This window comes from Brachionichthys hirsutus, chromosome 9 (genome assembly GCF_040956055.1).
Source record: "Brachionichthys hirsutus isolate HB-005 chromosome 9, CSIRO-AGI_Bhir_v1, whole genome shotgun sequence".
NCBI lineage: Eukaryota > Metazoa > Chordata > Actinopteri > Lophiiformes > Brachionichthyidae > Brachionichthys > Brachionichthys hirsutus.
In genome coordinates, this window is record NC_090905.1 from 11847712 (window position 1) to 11865002 (window position 17291).

General features: G+C 44.3%; 1 protein-coding gene across 1 annotated transcript in view; it reads right to left on the bottom strand.

The window, feature by feature from the left end:
• The window catches only part of palld (palladin, cytoskeletal associated protein), a 52009-nt gene that overhangs the window by 11867 nt on the left and 22851 nt on the right, over nucleotides 1-17291 (bottom strand). Inside the window, exons 5-11 of the mRNA XM_068743162.1 lie at nucleotides 16572-16689; nucleotides 16385-16447; nucleotides 13417-13558; nucleotides 12858-12881; nucleotides 11760-11879; nucleotides 10600-11062; nucleotides 8239-8274 (exon numbers count right to left, since the gene is read on the bottom strand). Coding sequence (XP_068599263.1) covers nucleotides 8239-8274; nucleotides 10600-11062; nucleotides 11760-11879; nucleotides 12858-12881; nucleotides 13417-13558; nucleotides 16385-16447; nucleotides 16572-16689 — 966 coding nt within the window. The remainder of the gene's footprint in view (nucleotides 1-8238; nucleotides 8275-10599; nucleotides 11063-11759; nucleotides 11880-12857; nucleotides 12882-13416; nucleotides 13559-16384; nucleotides 16448-16571; nucleotides 16690-17291) is intronic.

The following is a 17291-nucleotide window of genomic DNA, read 5'->3' on the forward strand; positions in this document are numbered from 1 at the left end:
CAACTGCTTTGCCGGGACCTTGAGTCAGACCAGGAGGTCACGACAGCGCGCACGCAGGAATAATCGCCCAGAGGCTGTCGGGTCACCCACCTGGTTCGCAGCTTCCTCATCCGTATTGTTGCCTCACACCACAACAGCGTGGGCTTGTTTGATGCCCCCAAGCAAGAGCACCATGCGTCACAGAGCTGATATCTGTCAGGCTGGCAGACTGAGAGCCAGAAGGGTCGCTACAGCTGAAGACTCGTTAATACGAGGACGCGTACTTCGTGTTTGGGATGATTACACGTCTACCGAGAAGATGGAGACATCTGCTGCGTCAGATCTGAGCTGTCACACAAGACGACGTGGAAAAAGCATCCAGAATGATCGGGCCTCGCCTCCCTCTACTCTCAGAAGGCAGAAAAGAAAAAAAGGAGCCGCTCCAACTTTCCAAGAACATCTCGCTATAATCTCCCAAAAGCCTGGCTGCTGCTGGGTGAGCACAATACTCAGTATGGCCATGACAGTGTTTTATTCTTCCTCTGCAGCCTCTTCCTCATCATGTTCTCTCACTCTTAGTTCTCCTTATTTTCGACTCCTCTCCTCCCCTGGTACCCCAGCTCTCCCTCCTCTTCATTCTCTGGCTCTAATTGCGCACAAACCACATAAAACAGAACCAGACTGTCCCCCCCTCCTCTTAAAATGTAGGAGCAGAGTTTTTTTTCTTGCGTGTGTGTATTTTATTCCAGCGCATGCTGCAGCTCTCTGCTGCTCTGTTCACCCATTTTCTCCCTGCCCTACTTTCGCCCTCGCTTTCTAACTGGGCTCGTATTTCATATCCTCGTGTAGGTGAGGAGGGTTCTCTTCAATCAGCGAGCCCTCCATCCATCCCTCCCTCTTCTCCCGACTCCTCTAAATTTCTGCTCTCTCTGTCCATGCAAGACTTTTTTTTTTTCTTCATAAGAAGAAACATTCTTGCCTGGATTGGAGTGGGAAAGACACTGCCATCAAACGAGGGAGAAACAGAAGCAATAGAGAAAGAAGGAACGAGAGAGCTTTTGAAGCTTTCTAACGTGACAGCCCACGCTGTGTTAACAAATCCACCCGACTCCACCGAGGAGCGCTGCAAACAACGGAACCTCCCCACAAAAACACAGTCGGTCTGCGTGACAGTCGCAGCACGAGACAGCGATGCCACTCTTTCTCTCTGCAGCCTCCATTCAGAACCATCATCAAGTCAGAGTGGGTACAACATCCAGTCAAAGAGTGGGTACCGCATAAAGTCAGAGTGGGTACCACATAAAGTCAGAGTGGGTACCGCATAAAGTCAGAGTGGGTACAACATCAAGTCAAAGAGTGGGTACCGCATAAAGTCAGAGTGGGTACCACATAAAGTCAGAGTGGGTACCGCATAAAGTCAGAGTGGGTACCACATAAAGTCAGAGTGGGTACCACATAAAGTCAGAGTGGGTACCACATAAAGTCAGAGTGGGTACCGCATAAAGTCAGAGTGGGTACAACATCCAGTCAAAGAGTGGGTACCGCATAAAGTCAGAGTGGGTCCCACATAAAGTCAGAGTGGGTACAACATCAAGTCAAAGAGTGGGTACAACATCCAGTCAGAGTGGGTACCACATAAACTCAGAGTGGGTACCACATCAAGTCAGAGTGGGTACAACATCAAGTCAATGAGTGGGTACCACATCAAGTCAGAGTGGGTACCACATAAAGTCAGAGTGGGTACCTCACTCCCATCCTGAACACACATGATTTAAACATGTTGGGCCAGTAGACCAGGAAAGGTTTTCTTCTCATTCAAATTCAGTTCCAAGTATTTGCCTCTTGTGTATTATGTTATTTTTAAAAAGAAAAAAGAAAGAAAGCAAGAAAGGACTATAATAATAAATGAACTCGGTCTTAAGACAAAAACTGCTTCAAAGGTTTCTTGAGAGTTCAAAGTCTAAACCCGAAGTAAGGCATCAATGAGTCCATCTTTTAACCGTTAACTGTTTAACTCAAACAAGTTTTACCTGTGGCGTGGCGGTAGCGTTGGCGTGCAGCAGCACTGCTATGTCCCTGCAGCAGTAACGCGTGCTGCTGCCCTGCCAGGTATGAGCAGCATATATAGAGCTCTGAGCAGCCAGACAGTGACAGAAGCACTCGCACCTCTCCCTCCCTCTGCATGAGTCAGTCGGTCTGTGAGCTCCTCCTCTTCACAATAAAATACCCAGTCTGAGACCGACCCCTATCAGAATAAAAGCTCACACGTGTAACGCATGTATGGGAGAACGTCCTTCTGGAAATGAGTTTAGAGAGTTCATGGAAAAGCAGAGCGATAGACGGAAGTATCTTATTGCTCGTAAATCTGCCCTTTGCGTGCCTGTAATTGTTTCTGGACTCCAGACATGACGACTGAGGAGAAACAATGGAAGATAGATTTAAGAAATTAATCACACAAACTTTTCTGTCAGTTTCAGGTGACACAAATTAAATGCAACCATTGTAAAGCGGCATTTCACACGACACCCTGCCTGGAATTAAATACCTCATTCTGACAGAACCATTATCTGGACCGACACTGTGACTGCTATCTATAAGCTGAGCGCATTGAATATGGGGGTTTCATGTAACACACATACTGCGTTGGACCTTGGTCTGTCTGTCCACTGTGTGTGCAAACACTCCCATAGATCTGGTTTCATTCACTGAATCACAAACATTCAGTTTCTCAATCACAGAGTTTTTTTTTTTTGTGTGTGTGGGATTAAACAAGACCTTTTTGGGAATTCATCAGTTCTATTTTTTGCGTGTAATGCGTCTATATTTAGAGCCGGTTTGCGTTTTCCAGGCCGCTGATGAGTGTTGGCTCTGTGTAATTGTGTCAGAGAGCCGTTAGCGGAGAGTCCTCCCCAGTCTCCAGAGGTGCGAGTCATTCCCTGATCGTTGACTCATGGACACGAGTCAGAGATAACCTTCCCAAGCTGATGCTTTGCGGCGTCACTTTCATGAGTGGGTCGACACTATGAAGTGGAAGTGGAAGTTGTGTCTGCAGGAAGATTAAGTCTACACCACTCATGCACACACACACACACACACACAGCTCCTACCCACAGCTCAGCCGGGGTCAGGATCCAACAAGCGGCTGATCGACCTCATCCGGAAACAATGTGATTCTCAGTGTGTGTGCGTGTGTGTGTCCATGTGTTTCTGGTGTTTAACATACCAGCGTGCTCTTATTCGGGAAGGAGTCTTCTCTCTATTAGGGGATCACTGAGGCCTGTTAGTTTCCATGCTGTCAACTCCCAAGCATACACCCAGGTCTCTCGCTCCCCTCGTCCCTCCGCGTGTTTTCATCACTCCGTTTTCCCTCTGCTCACCCCTCTCTCCTCCAGCCCCTGTCTGTCTGCGTAATGAAGGTCAGCTCCAGCAGCTCTCTTCCTTATTTGGAAAGTTTCTCCATTTCATGCGGGTCATTCTAGCCCAGCCGACCAATCTGGTGGTTAGATGGTCTGGTGGCTCAGCCAATCCTGTGTCTTCCATGTCCTTTTAAGGACTGCCCATCGCTGACTCTTGAGGTTGATATGAAATAATCTTCTTTTTCTGCTGTTGAGTGACTTCATTTAGCTTTTCTTTTCTTTTTTTTATGTTGCCCAAACATTCTCTTCTTCATGACAGCTAACTGTTTCGGCATTTTTAGAGTTTTTCAGAGACTTCTTTGTCCTGCCCTATTAATCAGGGAACTGATCCGTCTGCGATTTACCCCCCCCCCCCCCCCACATATTTATTGTGATGCTTGAAGAGCCTCAAGTAGCCAGTCCCATATGTGGGGCTTTATCTCAAATGTTTTCCACTATCCATAAAACCACAAGCAACACCTCGACAAGAAAGTGATTGTTAATACTTCGTTAGAGAGTTCATGACTTGCACCTCGTAAACAGAAACACACTGCGGAGAGGAAGCTCCGAGTCACAGCACAGATATGCAACGCATCTACTCAGCTATGCAACACAGAGGAATATAGATCCTGCTTTAAGTTCTGTACAACAAATCCAAAAGATCCTCCTAGTAGTCTGGAGAAAAAAAAACAAGAGGTGCAGAAGAGGACAACCAATCACCTGCTGAGGCTTTACACTGTAAACACAGGATCCACATGTGGGACGGTGGGAGACAGATGAGGCAAATAGCAGTTTGTTTCCTTCAGTTTGCACACTGTTCCCCTGACAACGGCCTCAGTGGGGTTAAAGAGGTTTGGAGCTACTGCAGAAATCTTTTAATCTGAGTGATACAGCAAATATACCAGCATGGATTGAAAGGAAGAAGGTCACCCTAATCCGCCTCTTTACTACTTAACATAAAACCTAAAAGTTGGTCAGTGATGTGGTGCATTTAACCCACTCAGCACCTTTGTGCTGTGTTAGGACTCCATTTAGGACTCCAGTGTTTCTGGGAGTCATTAATTCATTATAGTATTTCAGCTATTGGTGGAATTGCGTTTTGATGACAGGATTACATCATGTTATATGATTGCAGTCAGTGATTAAAATAATTTACACGATGGAACAAATTCATGCCAGGACTGCAAAAAAAAAAAAAACATTTCACAAACTGCCAGTCAACTAGCAGGAGGAGGTATAGAACTACGAATAGAAAAGTTTCATACTGGACCATGTGGCAGCAATAGTGATGTCATACCCCACGCTGTTTCTGGCGGAGGAAAGGAGAAGCTAACAAGAGTCTTTTATAAGAAGGGAAAACATTTGTGCAGCACACAGCGATCTGAATAAGTGACTTCAGCTTCCACCTGAGGCCTGGGATCGATGTGAGACAAAGACAGGACTGGCAGGCCATCCATCCATCCATCCATTCATTCATTCATCATCCATCTTCTGAACCACCTAGTCCGATACCAGGTCTCAGTCAACGGGCGAGAGGCGGGATACACCCTGGACAAGCCGCCAGTTCATTGCAGGGCAACACATAGACAGACAATCATTCACACAGACATTCAGACCTATGGGCAATTTAATGTGACCAATTGACCTAATTTTGCATGTTTTTGTTGGTGGGAGGAAGCCGGAGAACCCGGACAGAACCCACGCAGACACGGGGAGAACATGCAAACTCCTCACAGAAAGGCCGCGAGTCGGATTCGAACCTGTGACCTTCTTGCTGTGAGGTAACGACTGACATGCTGTAGAGAGCGTAAAATCCTCTGCAGACATGTCCCCAGTTAGAAGTCAACCATACCTAAAATGTATTTTGTGGAATGAGATACGTGCAAGACAACAATTTGAACTGTCAGAGATGATTCCTGGTTTATGAAAGAGAGATTCACTTTGGAATGGTTTGAGGATAATTGTTGCCTCGGCTTCTCGTGCTTTGTGTGTGACGCCCACCCAGACATTATCCCAGCCTGTAATATAATGCTCTTCCTCTATTATCATGCTCAGTATTGTGGCGGTCACACCTTCGATGTATTGCACTAGTGACTAGCTTGACACTTCTGTCTGTCTTCTCCTTTGTCTTGCAGTCTAGTTTCTCTCAGTCTCTTAAAGCCGTTCCTCATTATTGTAAGTAGATGTTACCTAAAACCTGGAGTCCAGGTAACTCAGCGGTACATGGAAAGCTGTGCTTCGACAGCAAAGCAACTTTAAGTAAACCTTAATATCATAAATTGCATGTAGGTATTTTCCTTCTTGTGCCAGAAGGGATGTGTCATTAAAAAACAAGTTCAAGTTCTGATGAAATCTGACACTATAGTGTTCATTTACCAGCGTGCGAATGCTAACGCTGGACCTGGCAGCTCCAACACGTCATCGGTCAACACACACTCACAAACCTGCACATGCATGAGCACGACTGCAGGCAAACACAAATTATGATGTGGCTTTATAAACGGTCACGGGTGCAGCCGATCCCTGCAGGGCCCTGAACAAAGAGGAGCTGTGTTGTTACAGCACGAGGGACTGGAACTCAGTCCAACACTCAGCAGTGACCTAATGCATGCGAAGTCTAATCCATCTCAACTATGAACTGTCTCACGGTGCATCTTTTTGTTCATAAATCTTTTCTTGGCTTTATGTGAGCCGTCCTGCAATGACCCCAGTTTGTCTTACAGACCGGCTCACAAATTCAAACTGGTTTTAATCTCAAGATAACCTCGGCTGCTTTTCCACAATTTTCGACAATAAGAAGTCCCCCCTCAAATTTTGTATAAAAATAAGTTGTACATGGAAGAGAAGCAGCAATTCAATTAGACTGAAAAAGAAATATAATATTAAAGTTACAAAAGAAAATCAATAAGAATGTAAAGAATCATTTATTGGTAACAGAAACTCATATTAAGACAATGTCAATTTAGCTTGAGAGTAATTCAAAATGTGGGTCATATTCTCAGTGGCCTCATTCACACAGGTAGCTCGAGCATCTTTATTCCAGCCCGACGTTCTCCAAATGAAGCAGCAGTGGGTGTTTGTGCGCTCCACCTAAAAGCACACGATAACCAAGCCGAGACAAGTCGAGGCAAGCAGTGTTGGTGTACCGTGGTGGAAACGCTGCTCTGGTCACCCTAGAACCGCCGCACAGACGGCGAGACTGCCAACAGAAAAACGACAATGCTTAGAGCCCAATGGCACCGCTGTAGATCACTCATGAGCCTAAATGCTTCGAGAGTGGGAAACTAATGAAAAGTGACGCCTAGAATGAGATGGGATGGTTAGAGTCGTGGTCCAACCTGTCACGCAAATCTGTGGGGAGCTCAATACATCCAAACTTTGAATTGTCTGATTCTTTGGTTTCTTTGGCGTTTTACGGTTTTTATCTGTGTCATCATAGGAGGAACAAAGCAAAAACAGTAAATACACAAATGGTTATTGCTGCCTTTGTAAACTTGAATCTCAGTTCATGGGAGGGCAGGTAAAGTACTGGCAAAAAGCAGAGTCATTTTTAAAACTGTATTCTGCTTAAAGTTGTCTAAAAAGAACATCCATGAAACAAACCTAAATCAAGCAACCAAATATTATTCACAACTGTGTAGAATTGCATTTCCAGAAATATTCTGTCTAAACCTGGGGGGTTGGTTCAGGTCCAAGTGGCTGCACTCCTGAGAATTTCCTCTGATTCTTATCCTGCCGTCTGCCTTCAACGCAACCGGGCCCAAATACCAACCGATCCCGCTCCGTCTTCAGCCGGCGATGGGAAAACAGCAGGGCTGTTTCTCCAGCCGTCCATCCTGCCTGCCAAGTCACACAGCGACTTCCTCCGTCTCATCAGCTCAGTGTTATTGAAGCAAAAAAAAAAAAAAAATCATCCCTCACACCGTGTTATTCCAACGATTTACAAGGACTGATTCTGGGTTTTTGAACATGAACACTCCATCTCCCCAGCATCTGCAGACACTGGCGTTAAGGCTGTAATGTTAATTGGTTCTGCCGTCCCTTCATTCATAATAGTGGGTGCCACACAATCTCAGAATTAACATCTGGCCTCTCCACATGAGGAACATTTACTTAACTTTTCACTTTGCAATTTACTTGTGAGTGAACTTGACATGTCCCAACACCCAGACTTGAAAAAAAAAAGTATCAAATTTGCCGCATTTCAGCAGAACAGCTTGTTAGAAAGTTGTTTTTATTAAAAAGACATCCTATAAATGTAAGAAAACCAAGCCAATAAAGTACCAAACCAGGAGCCCTTTCAAAGGCTGCAGGGTTAGCTGTGCTAGTAATAACACACTGTATGAGTCTACCGCACGCGCCATGACCAACAGGAAACAATGAACTCTGTGATAAGCTCAGCGGTTTTACCTCAGTCACTGCTCCTACCTGGGGAAACGGTGCGGTCTGGCAGAAAGGTGACCTTCGGTTAATGGCAGGGTTGTTTTTACTGTGAAATTACAGAATTTAAATAGGAGGGGAGGCGTGTTCTTCCTAATTGCTTCTCGTTTGGGAGTTTAATGTCTGTATCCGTGTTGTTGTTGTTGTGGATGAATGCTGAGAGACGCAGCATCGCTAACTCATTCAACAAGCACAGAAATATAATCCAGAGCCAGTTTGTCCTGTAAAATCTGGTCCAATAGCAAACTGGTTCTGTTTTCTGCTCTCAGTTCTTCTACCCCTCTTGGTGATCTTCTATAGTGATGGTGTAAATTGTAAATTGTTGCCTGCTTCTGTCTGTTGTCCTCTATCATATTTTCATTAATTGAAGCCAAATGTGGCGTCACTCAGAGCCAGCGTGTCACCTTCAGTCATAAATATTTACCTGTCATTTTCTGTCTCCTCCTCTATATTCTCAGCTCTGGAAGCACAAAATTAAAAAGTCATAACATATATCGATATGCAATACTTTAGCATCCCCCCCCGGCAGGAGTCAGATCCAGTGCTCATGCAGCAGATTGGGCAATGCAAGAGTTAAGCTTTGCTGCACTGAGTCCAGCCTGATGTTCAGCCTGGTATAACCCAGAGCAACACAGTTACCGTCTACTGCTGACAGGATACACTGCTCTCATTTTTCAATACGGTAACAGGCATTAGAAACAACGTAATCTCCTCGATAACGTTTTGCCAAACTATCTGGAGCAATACTGAGAAATAAAAAAAAGTGCAAAAACAAGAGTCTGCAGCCATGCTAGCAGCTCTGTGAGGCTGTTATCCGCATGTGCCGACATGTTGATTCTGAACAAGCATGATGTTTATCATTGCTGTTTAGCTGGCAGTCATTCTAATATTTGCTATTTAGCAGCAAAAACAAAGTTAGAATGAAGACTGGGATAACTATCAACTGTTACTTTAACTCATGCATCTGATGGAGATCCAGTATTGGTTGATAGTCTGTAAAAAAAAAAAATCTACTGATGATCATATAACTGACATTTCTAGTGCCAAGGACACATGGGAGAAAACATAAACAGAGAGACTACTACTGTACTTTCGGCTTGTCCCGTGAGGGGTCTCCACAGTAAATCAACCTCCTCCACTTCACCCTGTCCTTTACATCGTCCTCTCCAGCTCCAGCCACTCTCATGTCCTCCCTCACTACGTCCATGTATCTTCTCCTGGGTCGACCTCTAGCCCTGTTCCCTGGCAGCTCCATCCTCAGCATGCTTCTACCGATATAGTCCCTGTCTCTCCTCTGGACAAACCAATCAAAGTCTGGTCTCTCTGACCTTGTCTCCAAAACGTCTAACCTTCACTGTCCCTCTTATTGTCTCATTTCTAATCCTGTCCAACCTGGTCACTCCCAAGCATCTTCATCTCCTCCACTTCTAGCTCCACCTCCTGTCTTTTCCTCAGAGCCACTGTCTCTAAGCCGTCCATCATGGCTGTCCTCACCACTGTCTTGTAGACCTTTCCGTTCATCCTCGCTGACACTCTCCTATCACAGAACACACCTGATACTTTCCTCCACCCGTTCCAGCCTGCCTGCACACGATTCTTCACCTCCTTTCCACATTCTCTCCATCACTCTGCTCTGTTGACACGAGGTACCTGAAGTCCTACCTTCTTTATTCCTTGTAACGTCACTGTCCCCACTGGGACCTTCTCATTTACACACATGAACTCTGTTTTACTCCTGCTCCCCTTCATTCCTCTCTTTTCTAGAGCAGACATCCACTTCTCTAAATTCTCCTCTACCTGCTCCCTGCTCTCACTGCAGATCACAATGTCATCTGAAAACATCATACTCCAAGGAGCTTCCTGTCTCACCTCATCTGTTAGTCTGTCCATCCCCATGGCAAACAAAAAGGGGCTCAGAGCTGATCCCTGGTGCATCCCACCTTTCCACTAAACTCCCCTGTTACTCCTACTGCACACGTCACTGCAGTCGTACAACTTCCATACATGTCCTGAACGACTCTGACATACTTCTCTGCTACTCCCATAACTTTATCGTATGACTCATATAGTTTCCACAACTCTGTATGTCTCCCTTCTTCTTGAAAATGGGCACCAGCACACTTCTCCCCCATTCCTCTGGCATCTTCTAGGATTGTATTAAACAACCCTGTTAAAAAGTCTACAGCTACCTCTCCTAGACACTTCCATACCTCCACAGGTATGTCGTCCGGCGGTAACTGCCTTCCCATTCTTAAAATTAAAACATAGACAAAATTACAATTTTAATACCAACCCATTTGTAAGAACACAGCACAAATATCTGTGTACGGTGGTGCTGTCGTGTCTTATCAGTAATGCAAATGAAAAGAAATGCGTCAGCGAATAACGTCCATGCAATAACAGACAGCTCAAAAAGTACTAATGAAAGTAATGGCATTCAGTGCCACATTCTCGTCAAATAACTGTGACACCCTACCTGATCCCTATAAAGAACACAGAAAGGTACTCAATATCTCGGTCCTGGGCTGTTCATGCCGACTGACATCAGACAAACAATTGGAGCCATCCAGCAAAAGCCACACAGATCTGTTTTCAGCCACCGACAGGCAGCAGCTGGCAGACTCGCCCTGGCAAACACGATGCCACACTGACACCAGCATAAAGGAAGGGAAAGCTTTTGTTTCTGATTCCCCTGTTCAGCCTTTCATAAAGTGGTGACTCAGTCTGCACCCCCTCCCTGACTAGCCTCCCCTCAGGGCACAGACACAACACAGCAGGTACTCACAGCTTTGGTTTGGGTTTAATGGGCAGCGGAGGACCGTCTTTCCCAGGGGATGGCGATAAATTGCCGGGGGATGGAGAAGCGTCTGGTGCCACCCGGGCTGGACGATGGGCGGTGACAGGGACATCTACCATCTGGTCAGACTGTGACTGAGGTGGATGTGGAGGAGGAGGTAGGGGCGGTGTGGTGGATTTAGACAGATTAGGGGGGCCACCATTGTGTATAGACCCTTTGTCTTTGTTCTTGTCCTCCACCACTGGACCCATCAGCACTGGATGCAGCGATGACACACTGGGCCAGATCTCAAGTTCCCGGATATGGAAAGCATTAGTGCCGGAATGAGGCGGCATCTTGGGTGGCAGTTCTAGGAGGCTGATTTCAGTGGGTGGGGGAGGAGGGGGGAAGGCTGCTGCATCTTCAAAACCCGAGCCATCACCGGACATCCCGTTACTGGGACCATCCTCGGCTGCCGACAGAAACGAGCAGGAGTGATATTTAGTATGTTAAGTACTAAATGTGGACACACACACACACACACACTTCAAAGCTGACCTCAAACATATGACCTCCAGGGAATTACTGGACGATGAGTGAAAGAACAATAAAATATAAAATGACCAAACCATGTTTAAATGGACAGATAAGAAAAACAAAAAAAATGACACCCCCCCTTTGAATATACCTCATGTGGGACATTATAATTAAGATTTAAATATGCAATCTAAATGAAAGGTGTCCGTGTCAAACACTCTATGTTATATTTGATGATAGAGACCCTTTGAGTTTGATGGTTAAGTTACACTTAATGAATTTTGGTGCATTAGCCTTTCTAATGACGGAGGTACGAGGAGAGGACGCCAGCTCCGTCATCACTCTGCTGGTTGAACATCATGTCTAGCCTGGTGGCTTTTTACCAGCCGGTTGGTGACTCACATGCTGGTAATCGATGACGTGAGTTTAATCTCTTGAGATTAAAATGATAGATTGTATAGAATGATCTGGAATACGTACTGTAAAATGCTTTTATCCTGTCTGTGGGCTCGACAAAACTACCAGACAAGGCCTACCCATTCTAAACCCACCGTTTCTGTCAATCTCATTCACCTAATTGATCATATTGATTGAATACCAGATCCGACATCTCCTGTCTGCTTGGGACTCACCTGCAGCGATGGTGAGCTGGGCCTGGCTGTTGATGGAGCCGTACGAGTTGGACGCAGCACAGCAGAATAGACCTCCATCCTCTGGGAAGGCCTCGGCTATTACTAGCGTGCAGATCTCCTCTTTAAAAAGAAATAATAAACACTTTCAATATAAAACGCTTTATAATCTTGATCCTGAGAAAGTTGTGAAGCATTAAATAAAACTGATTCAACTGTACTGAAAAAAGTTCAATTAAAGCAATACATCTATGCCTCACCTACTTCATTAATTTTTGTAATACGCTTATTATAACTTTCAATCTAGCAACACTTTTTTGAAAAGTTGGGGCAGGAACAATAAGTAAAGTGAAGTTGTGTAATGTTCAAAAACATCTAATTGGGCCATTCAACAATCTGAAGAGATTAAAATAGTCCAGGTCCTCGCAGCAAATATCATTACAGAGACCTGAGACTGCTGAGCATCTGAAGTCCCTATTCAAACAAGAATGGGACGGAAGTCACCTTTAACACTTCGACACTTCCTACTGTCTCCTACCAGACACAAATACTTACGAGTCAAAGCAACGATGACGCAACACAACTTTAAACGTGAACCTGTCCCAACTATTTAGAAACGTGTTGCTGACATGACTGTGAACAAAGTAGATCGATGATGGACACTTAGTGCAGACTGCTGAATCACTCTACACAGCCAAAAGAGAAAGACAAGCAGACATGGATGGAACAGACAGCGTGACTCACAGTCTGAAAGTACCACCTGAAATGCCCCCCCCCCCCCCCCCCCCCCCCCCCCCAGATGGGAGGCAGTCTGACATAAGGTAGCGTGTGTGTCATTATTAATCTGTGTGTGGTTATATGTTGGACTTTGGGGGTGTCTCTCAGACTTTCCCACGGACTTCCGATACTAGATGTGACAATTAGTGTCCCGCCAGACCCAGATTTCATTCATTCAGCTGACAATGAAGTACATGAACCTGAATTTTGTGACTTTGCGCTCATCGATAAAGTCAGTTATTGCAACACCTGACGGCAGTTTGGAATATGAAAGCGGTGTTGTGATCATAAAGTCAGATCTGTTTTGGAATAGAGGTGACATACCTGACTCTGCTGCAGATCGAGGCTCTGGTTCATAGATAGTCAGACAGAAATGAAGAAACACAGTTTTTTTTTTAATTTTTGTACAATACAGTCATCCCTAGTTTATCCCAGGTGTTAGGCCCCCGCCCCGTGATAGGTGAAAATCCGCAAAGGAGTGATACATGTAAAATAAATAGGGTATTTTTACCTTTAACAACCCACCCTCTACTGTATTATCCTTTCCCACATGCCTACAAACACGTTGTATACAATACAGTAGCAGTAGTGTATATTTCAAAACTTGATAGAAACTTTCACACACAAAAAAAAAAGCAACGCGAACGACTCCCACGCTGATGAGTGAGGTGTGTTTTCGGCAGATCTCATTCAATATGTAGATTTATATTATTTTATATATTACAATACTGTGTGTGTGTTTTAATACATGTAAAAAAAAACTATTTTCTACTGTTCATAGCGGAAAAGCCATGCATGATACAATGAATCCACGGAAAATGAACCGCAATATAGCGAGGGACGACTGTATTGTCAAAAAAAAATTATATAAACCAAGCCTCACTTTTCTGGAGAATCCTAAAATCAGGGGAGTCCAGGATCTCCTCTCCCTGGCGGTACCACCTGACCTGCAGAGGAGGACTCCCACGGACTCTGCACTCCAGAACCACCACCTGGCCCTCGGATGCTTGGGCCTCCTGCAGCAGCTGCATAGAGGAAGGGTGAAGTAAGAGATAGGTAATGAGAAAAAGAAGTGAGTGACTGAATAATGAGGAGGAAATGAGAAGAGACTGAAACCGGTAATGAAAACAATCCAGCTGCTTCAAAGCACGAGGACAGAGGATGCTACTGACATGACCAGCGGACTCCTGCAAACGTTCGCTCTGTTCCTCCAAAGCTTAGTAAACTGGGATCTGCTGGTTAAGGAATAAATCACCCGCTCCTGCCAGTGCATACTCCTCCTAATTTAGATCTATTCATCCATATTCTGTTGTCTCTTATGCGGTGCACCTAACCTATCCCAGCTGGCATTGGGTGAGAGGCAGAGTTCACATAGAAAGAGAAAATACCATTCACAAAAGGGTGGATCAAATAATCCCCCCCCCCCCCTCAGCTCAGGGCCCAACATAGGGGCCATATTCTACACTGAGAGGCCAGGTAGCCTAATCTGTATGAATTTCATTCTTTTTTTGTCACAGCTTTGTAGGAAGACACACATCGTAAGATGAAATCATCAAATTGTGTTTAAGTATTGATGTGCATTGTGCAAGTAAAAAAAAAATCTTAATTTTCTTACTAGAATAAAATTATATAAACATAAGTCCCTTTTTCACAAATGTAACACATGAATTTAAAGCAGGTGACGTTTATTATTACAGAATTTAGAAGAGAAGAACAGTTAGCTTAGCCACGACACAGCACAGATCCTGCTGATGACCTTAAAGTCACAATGTAAGATAATATGACATAAGATTATCATTGACAACTGATTTGCCTCACAAGCCATGAGCAATCATTCCCACTGGGAGCTTCCCTCCCAGTGTCTCTCTGGTCGTATCCCTGGATCGGCCCACCTACACACCTACAGCCAATTTAGAGTCACCAATATTTCCTGTGGGAGCGATTCAGAGAAGCCAGAGGGCAAACAGATGCAGAAAAAAACCCATAGAAACTCTGGCATCCATTTTCCAAATCTCTTCGCAGTGAGCAATCCACTCAGGAATGCGTTTGAAATACATTCGGTCATTGACAGTTTGGGCAATCCTTCAGACAGTCTCACATCGAACATACAATCCTTTGTAAAAATGAAATGATGCTTTCCTTCAAAGGCCCGGCTAAAGCCTGACATTTTACTGGATGGATTTGTTCCGCTTCTTTTGGGGATCGCACGATACAAAAACACTCATAAATCCGACCGTCCACTCTTGTCCATTTGTTTCAACTTTACCTTAGAATGAAGATCTTTCTTCGTCCAGTAAGATGTCAACCAACACTGACAGCTTTTAAAACATTGCTAGCTGTATCTTCACAAAATGTAATTCAAAATGAAATAAATTCTTGGTTATTTCAACAACAACGATCACCATATGCAAGATATTGAATCATCTCGCTATCCCTTACCGCTTAATAGATTATTCGAGTCTACAAAAGAGTCATTTTTACTGCAACACTTTCTTATTCTATAAAAATTCCCACTTAATTATTCACTCAGAATAAATCTAAGATTAAAGTCGTCACAAGCATTTCGATTAAAAACTATTAGCGACTGTGTTAAGTAGTTGATTAATGGGTCTTTCACTTTTATCTTTTATACTTTGAGTAATTCCCCTTATAAATGTGTGAAAGTTGAGCTTTTGGGAGACAGAATATGACTCATCTCTTTAAAGATGCTCTCAACCTCAAGCAAACCTCCTCCTTATTGCCCGTGCTCCATCAATCATATAGACAGCTAACAGTGTTGACGAATTAAAACAACATCAAGCCTGGGTCTAATGGAGAAGCCCCTGTCAGTGCTGTGTTGTCTCTTCTGCTAGGTAACAGAGTTAAATATACCCCTATCTGTCAACAAGAGGCACTCAGCGTCACTGTTCATTTATATGTCTGAGCCTGAGCCTCCTCTTTCTCTGTGCATCTTTGGCACGGATGTATTTTGGCAAGGCCAGATCATGGGTCTATCTGTGTGGATCCATTGAACAAGTGACATCACAGGTCTGTCTTCGGCAGAGGTTAGAGTCGTCTCATTGAGATGATTAAAGCCTGCAAAAACTTTAAAAGAAGGTGGGCAGAGGTGAAGAAAAACATATGTCTTTTTGTAATGAAGTGGAAAATGATTTAGGGTCCGACTGCCTGAATGAGAGCGAAAGAGATCTGACCCATTGCGGTTTTGGCGGAGTCGTTTGAAGCTCTGCCCCAGCCTGCCTTGATCCCGCCATCACCAGACCCACAGCCCGAGGGAGAGGCAGCCCAGAGACGTCGGGGAGCATTGAGTGAGAGTCTAGGCTAGGAGCGCTCATCAAAGCTAATGTTTTGTCTGACCCCCACTGCTGAAAGCCACATTATTGCATGCTGTTATTATGGGAAGGCAAGTACACTGAGTTCATGTGTATCAGGCTCCAAGTATGTACTGTATGAGAGCATGCATTTCATGCATGATGTATCGTATGTAAGTATGTATCTGGAGCAGTTTAGCATGGCTTTGGCTCTGTCCCTCAGTGCCAATTAAAGCAAAGTATGCAAGTATCCCTTGTGTTTCACGCCAATGCCGTGGTGGACTAAAACATTTCCATAAAGACATGATTTTTATGAATTTGCATGAAAGAACTTTACTTCCCTATCCTTAATTCTGACCTCAACCCCCATCAAAAACCCAAATAACCAATGCCCCAAATCAGGGCTCAAACATCAAGCTAATCCCACAGCCAGGTTTCAACATTTATTGGACAAACTGCCAAGAAGAGAGGAGACTCTTGCAGCAGCACATTAATAATGAAGGGTTTGAAATAGTATAAATGGAACACATTACACAAACCTACCTTGGTAAATACAGGTGGACCTGACGCCTCACCTCCGTATGCTGATGACACCGGACTCTGCATCTAGAAGACAATAAAACATCTTTATGTGAAGTCCATTCAGAAAGACACCTGCTCATGTCATTGAGGAGACTTCTTGATATCAATGTTATTGAGCTTGTGTGGATCCACTGTGATTGGCGCTTACCCTCAGAGGGGGCTGAGACAGGGCCTGGACCAGGGTGGAGCGATGAGGAAGAAGCTCTGGGGTTTGGGGGGATGCTGATCTTATTGTAAGGGACATTGAAGTGGTCTTCTTCTGAAGTCTACAATGGACAAAGAGTAACTCAACACACATATGACTCGTACAACTTTGCGAGACTCTATAAAAGCTTTTAGTCAAAAGACTGATGCTTCAATCATAGAAAATTGTCTCTTCAGCAGTTAAGATGATATCAGTGTCCTTCTCTTGCCTGTGTAAACAGAAAGGGAGTCAGGAAGTAGTCCAGATTTATACAACAGATAATCTAAAACATTTAGAGAAGTAGGAAACACAGATAGCGGGTGCTGCTAAACAGAGGTCCTCAAAAAGCAGTATTTTAACAGCGTAATATTTTGAGACAACAGCATGCATGGCAAATGATGCATGCGTGAAAATTATGTGTGTCCTATGCGGAAAAAGGTGTGGACAAAAAATTCTGAATATAAACATTTTGCAATCCAAAGACAGTTGGTTAAAACTTGATGTGCATCTTGATCTGCAAAAACAACTGAACTACTGACCATAACAAAAAATATCTCTGTCCTACTCTACAACTAAATTAATCCTGTTTTTTCCATGCAAAGCCCCCCAAAAATACTGGGTAAATGCTGCAGGCCTCAGTCAACCTGCTAACAGGTTCAAGGTTCATTGGGTCACAAGAAGTCG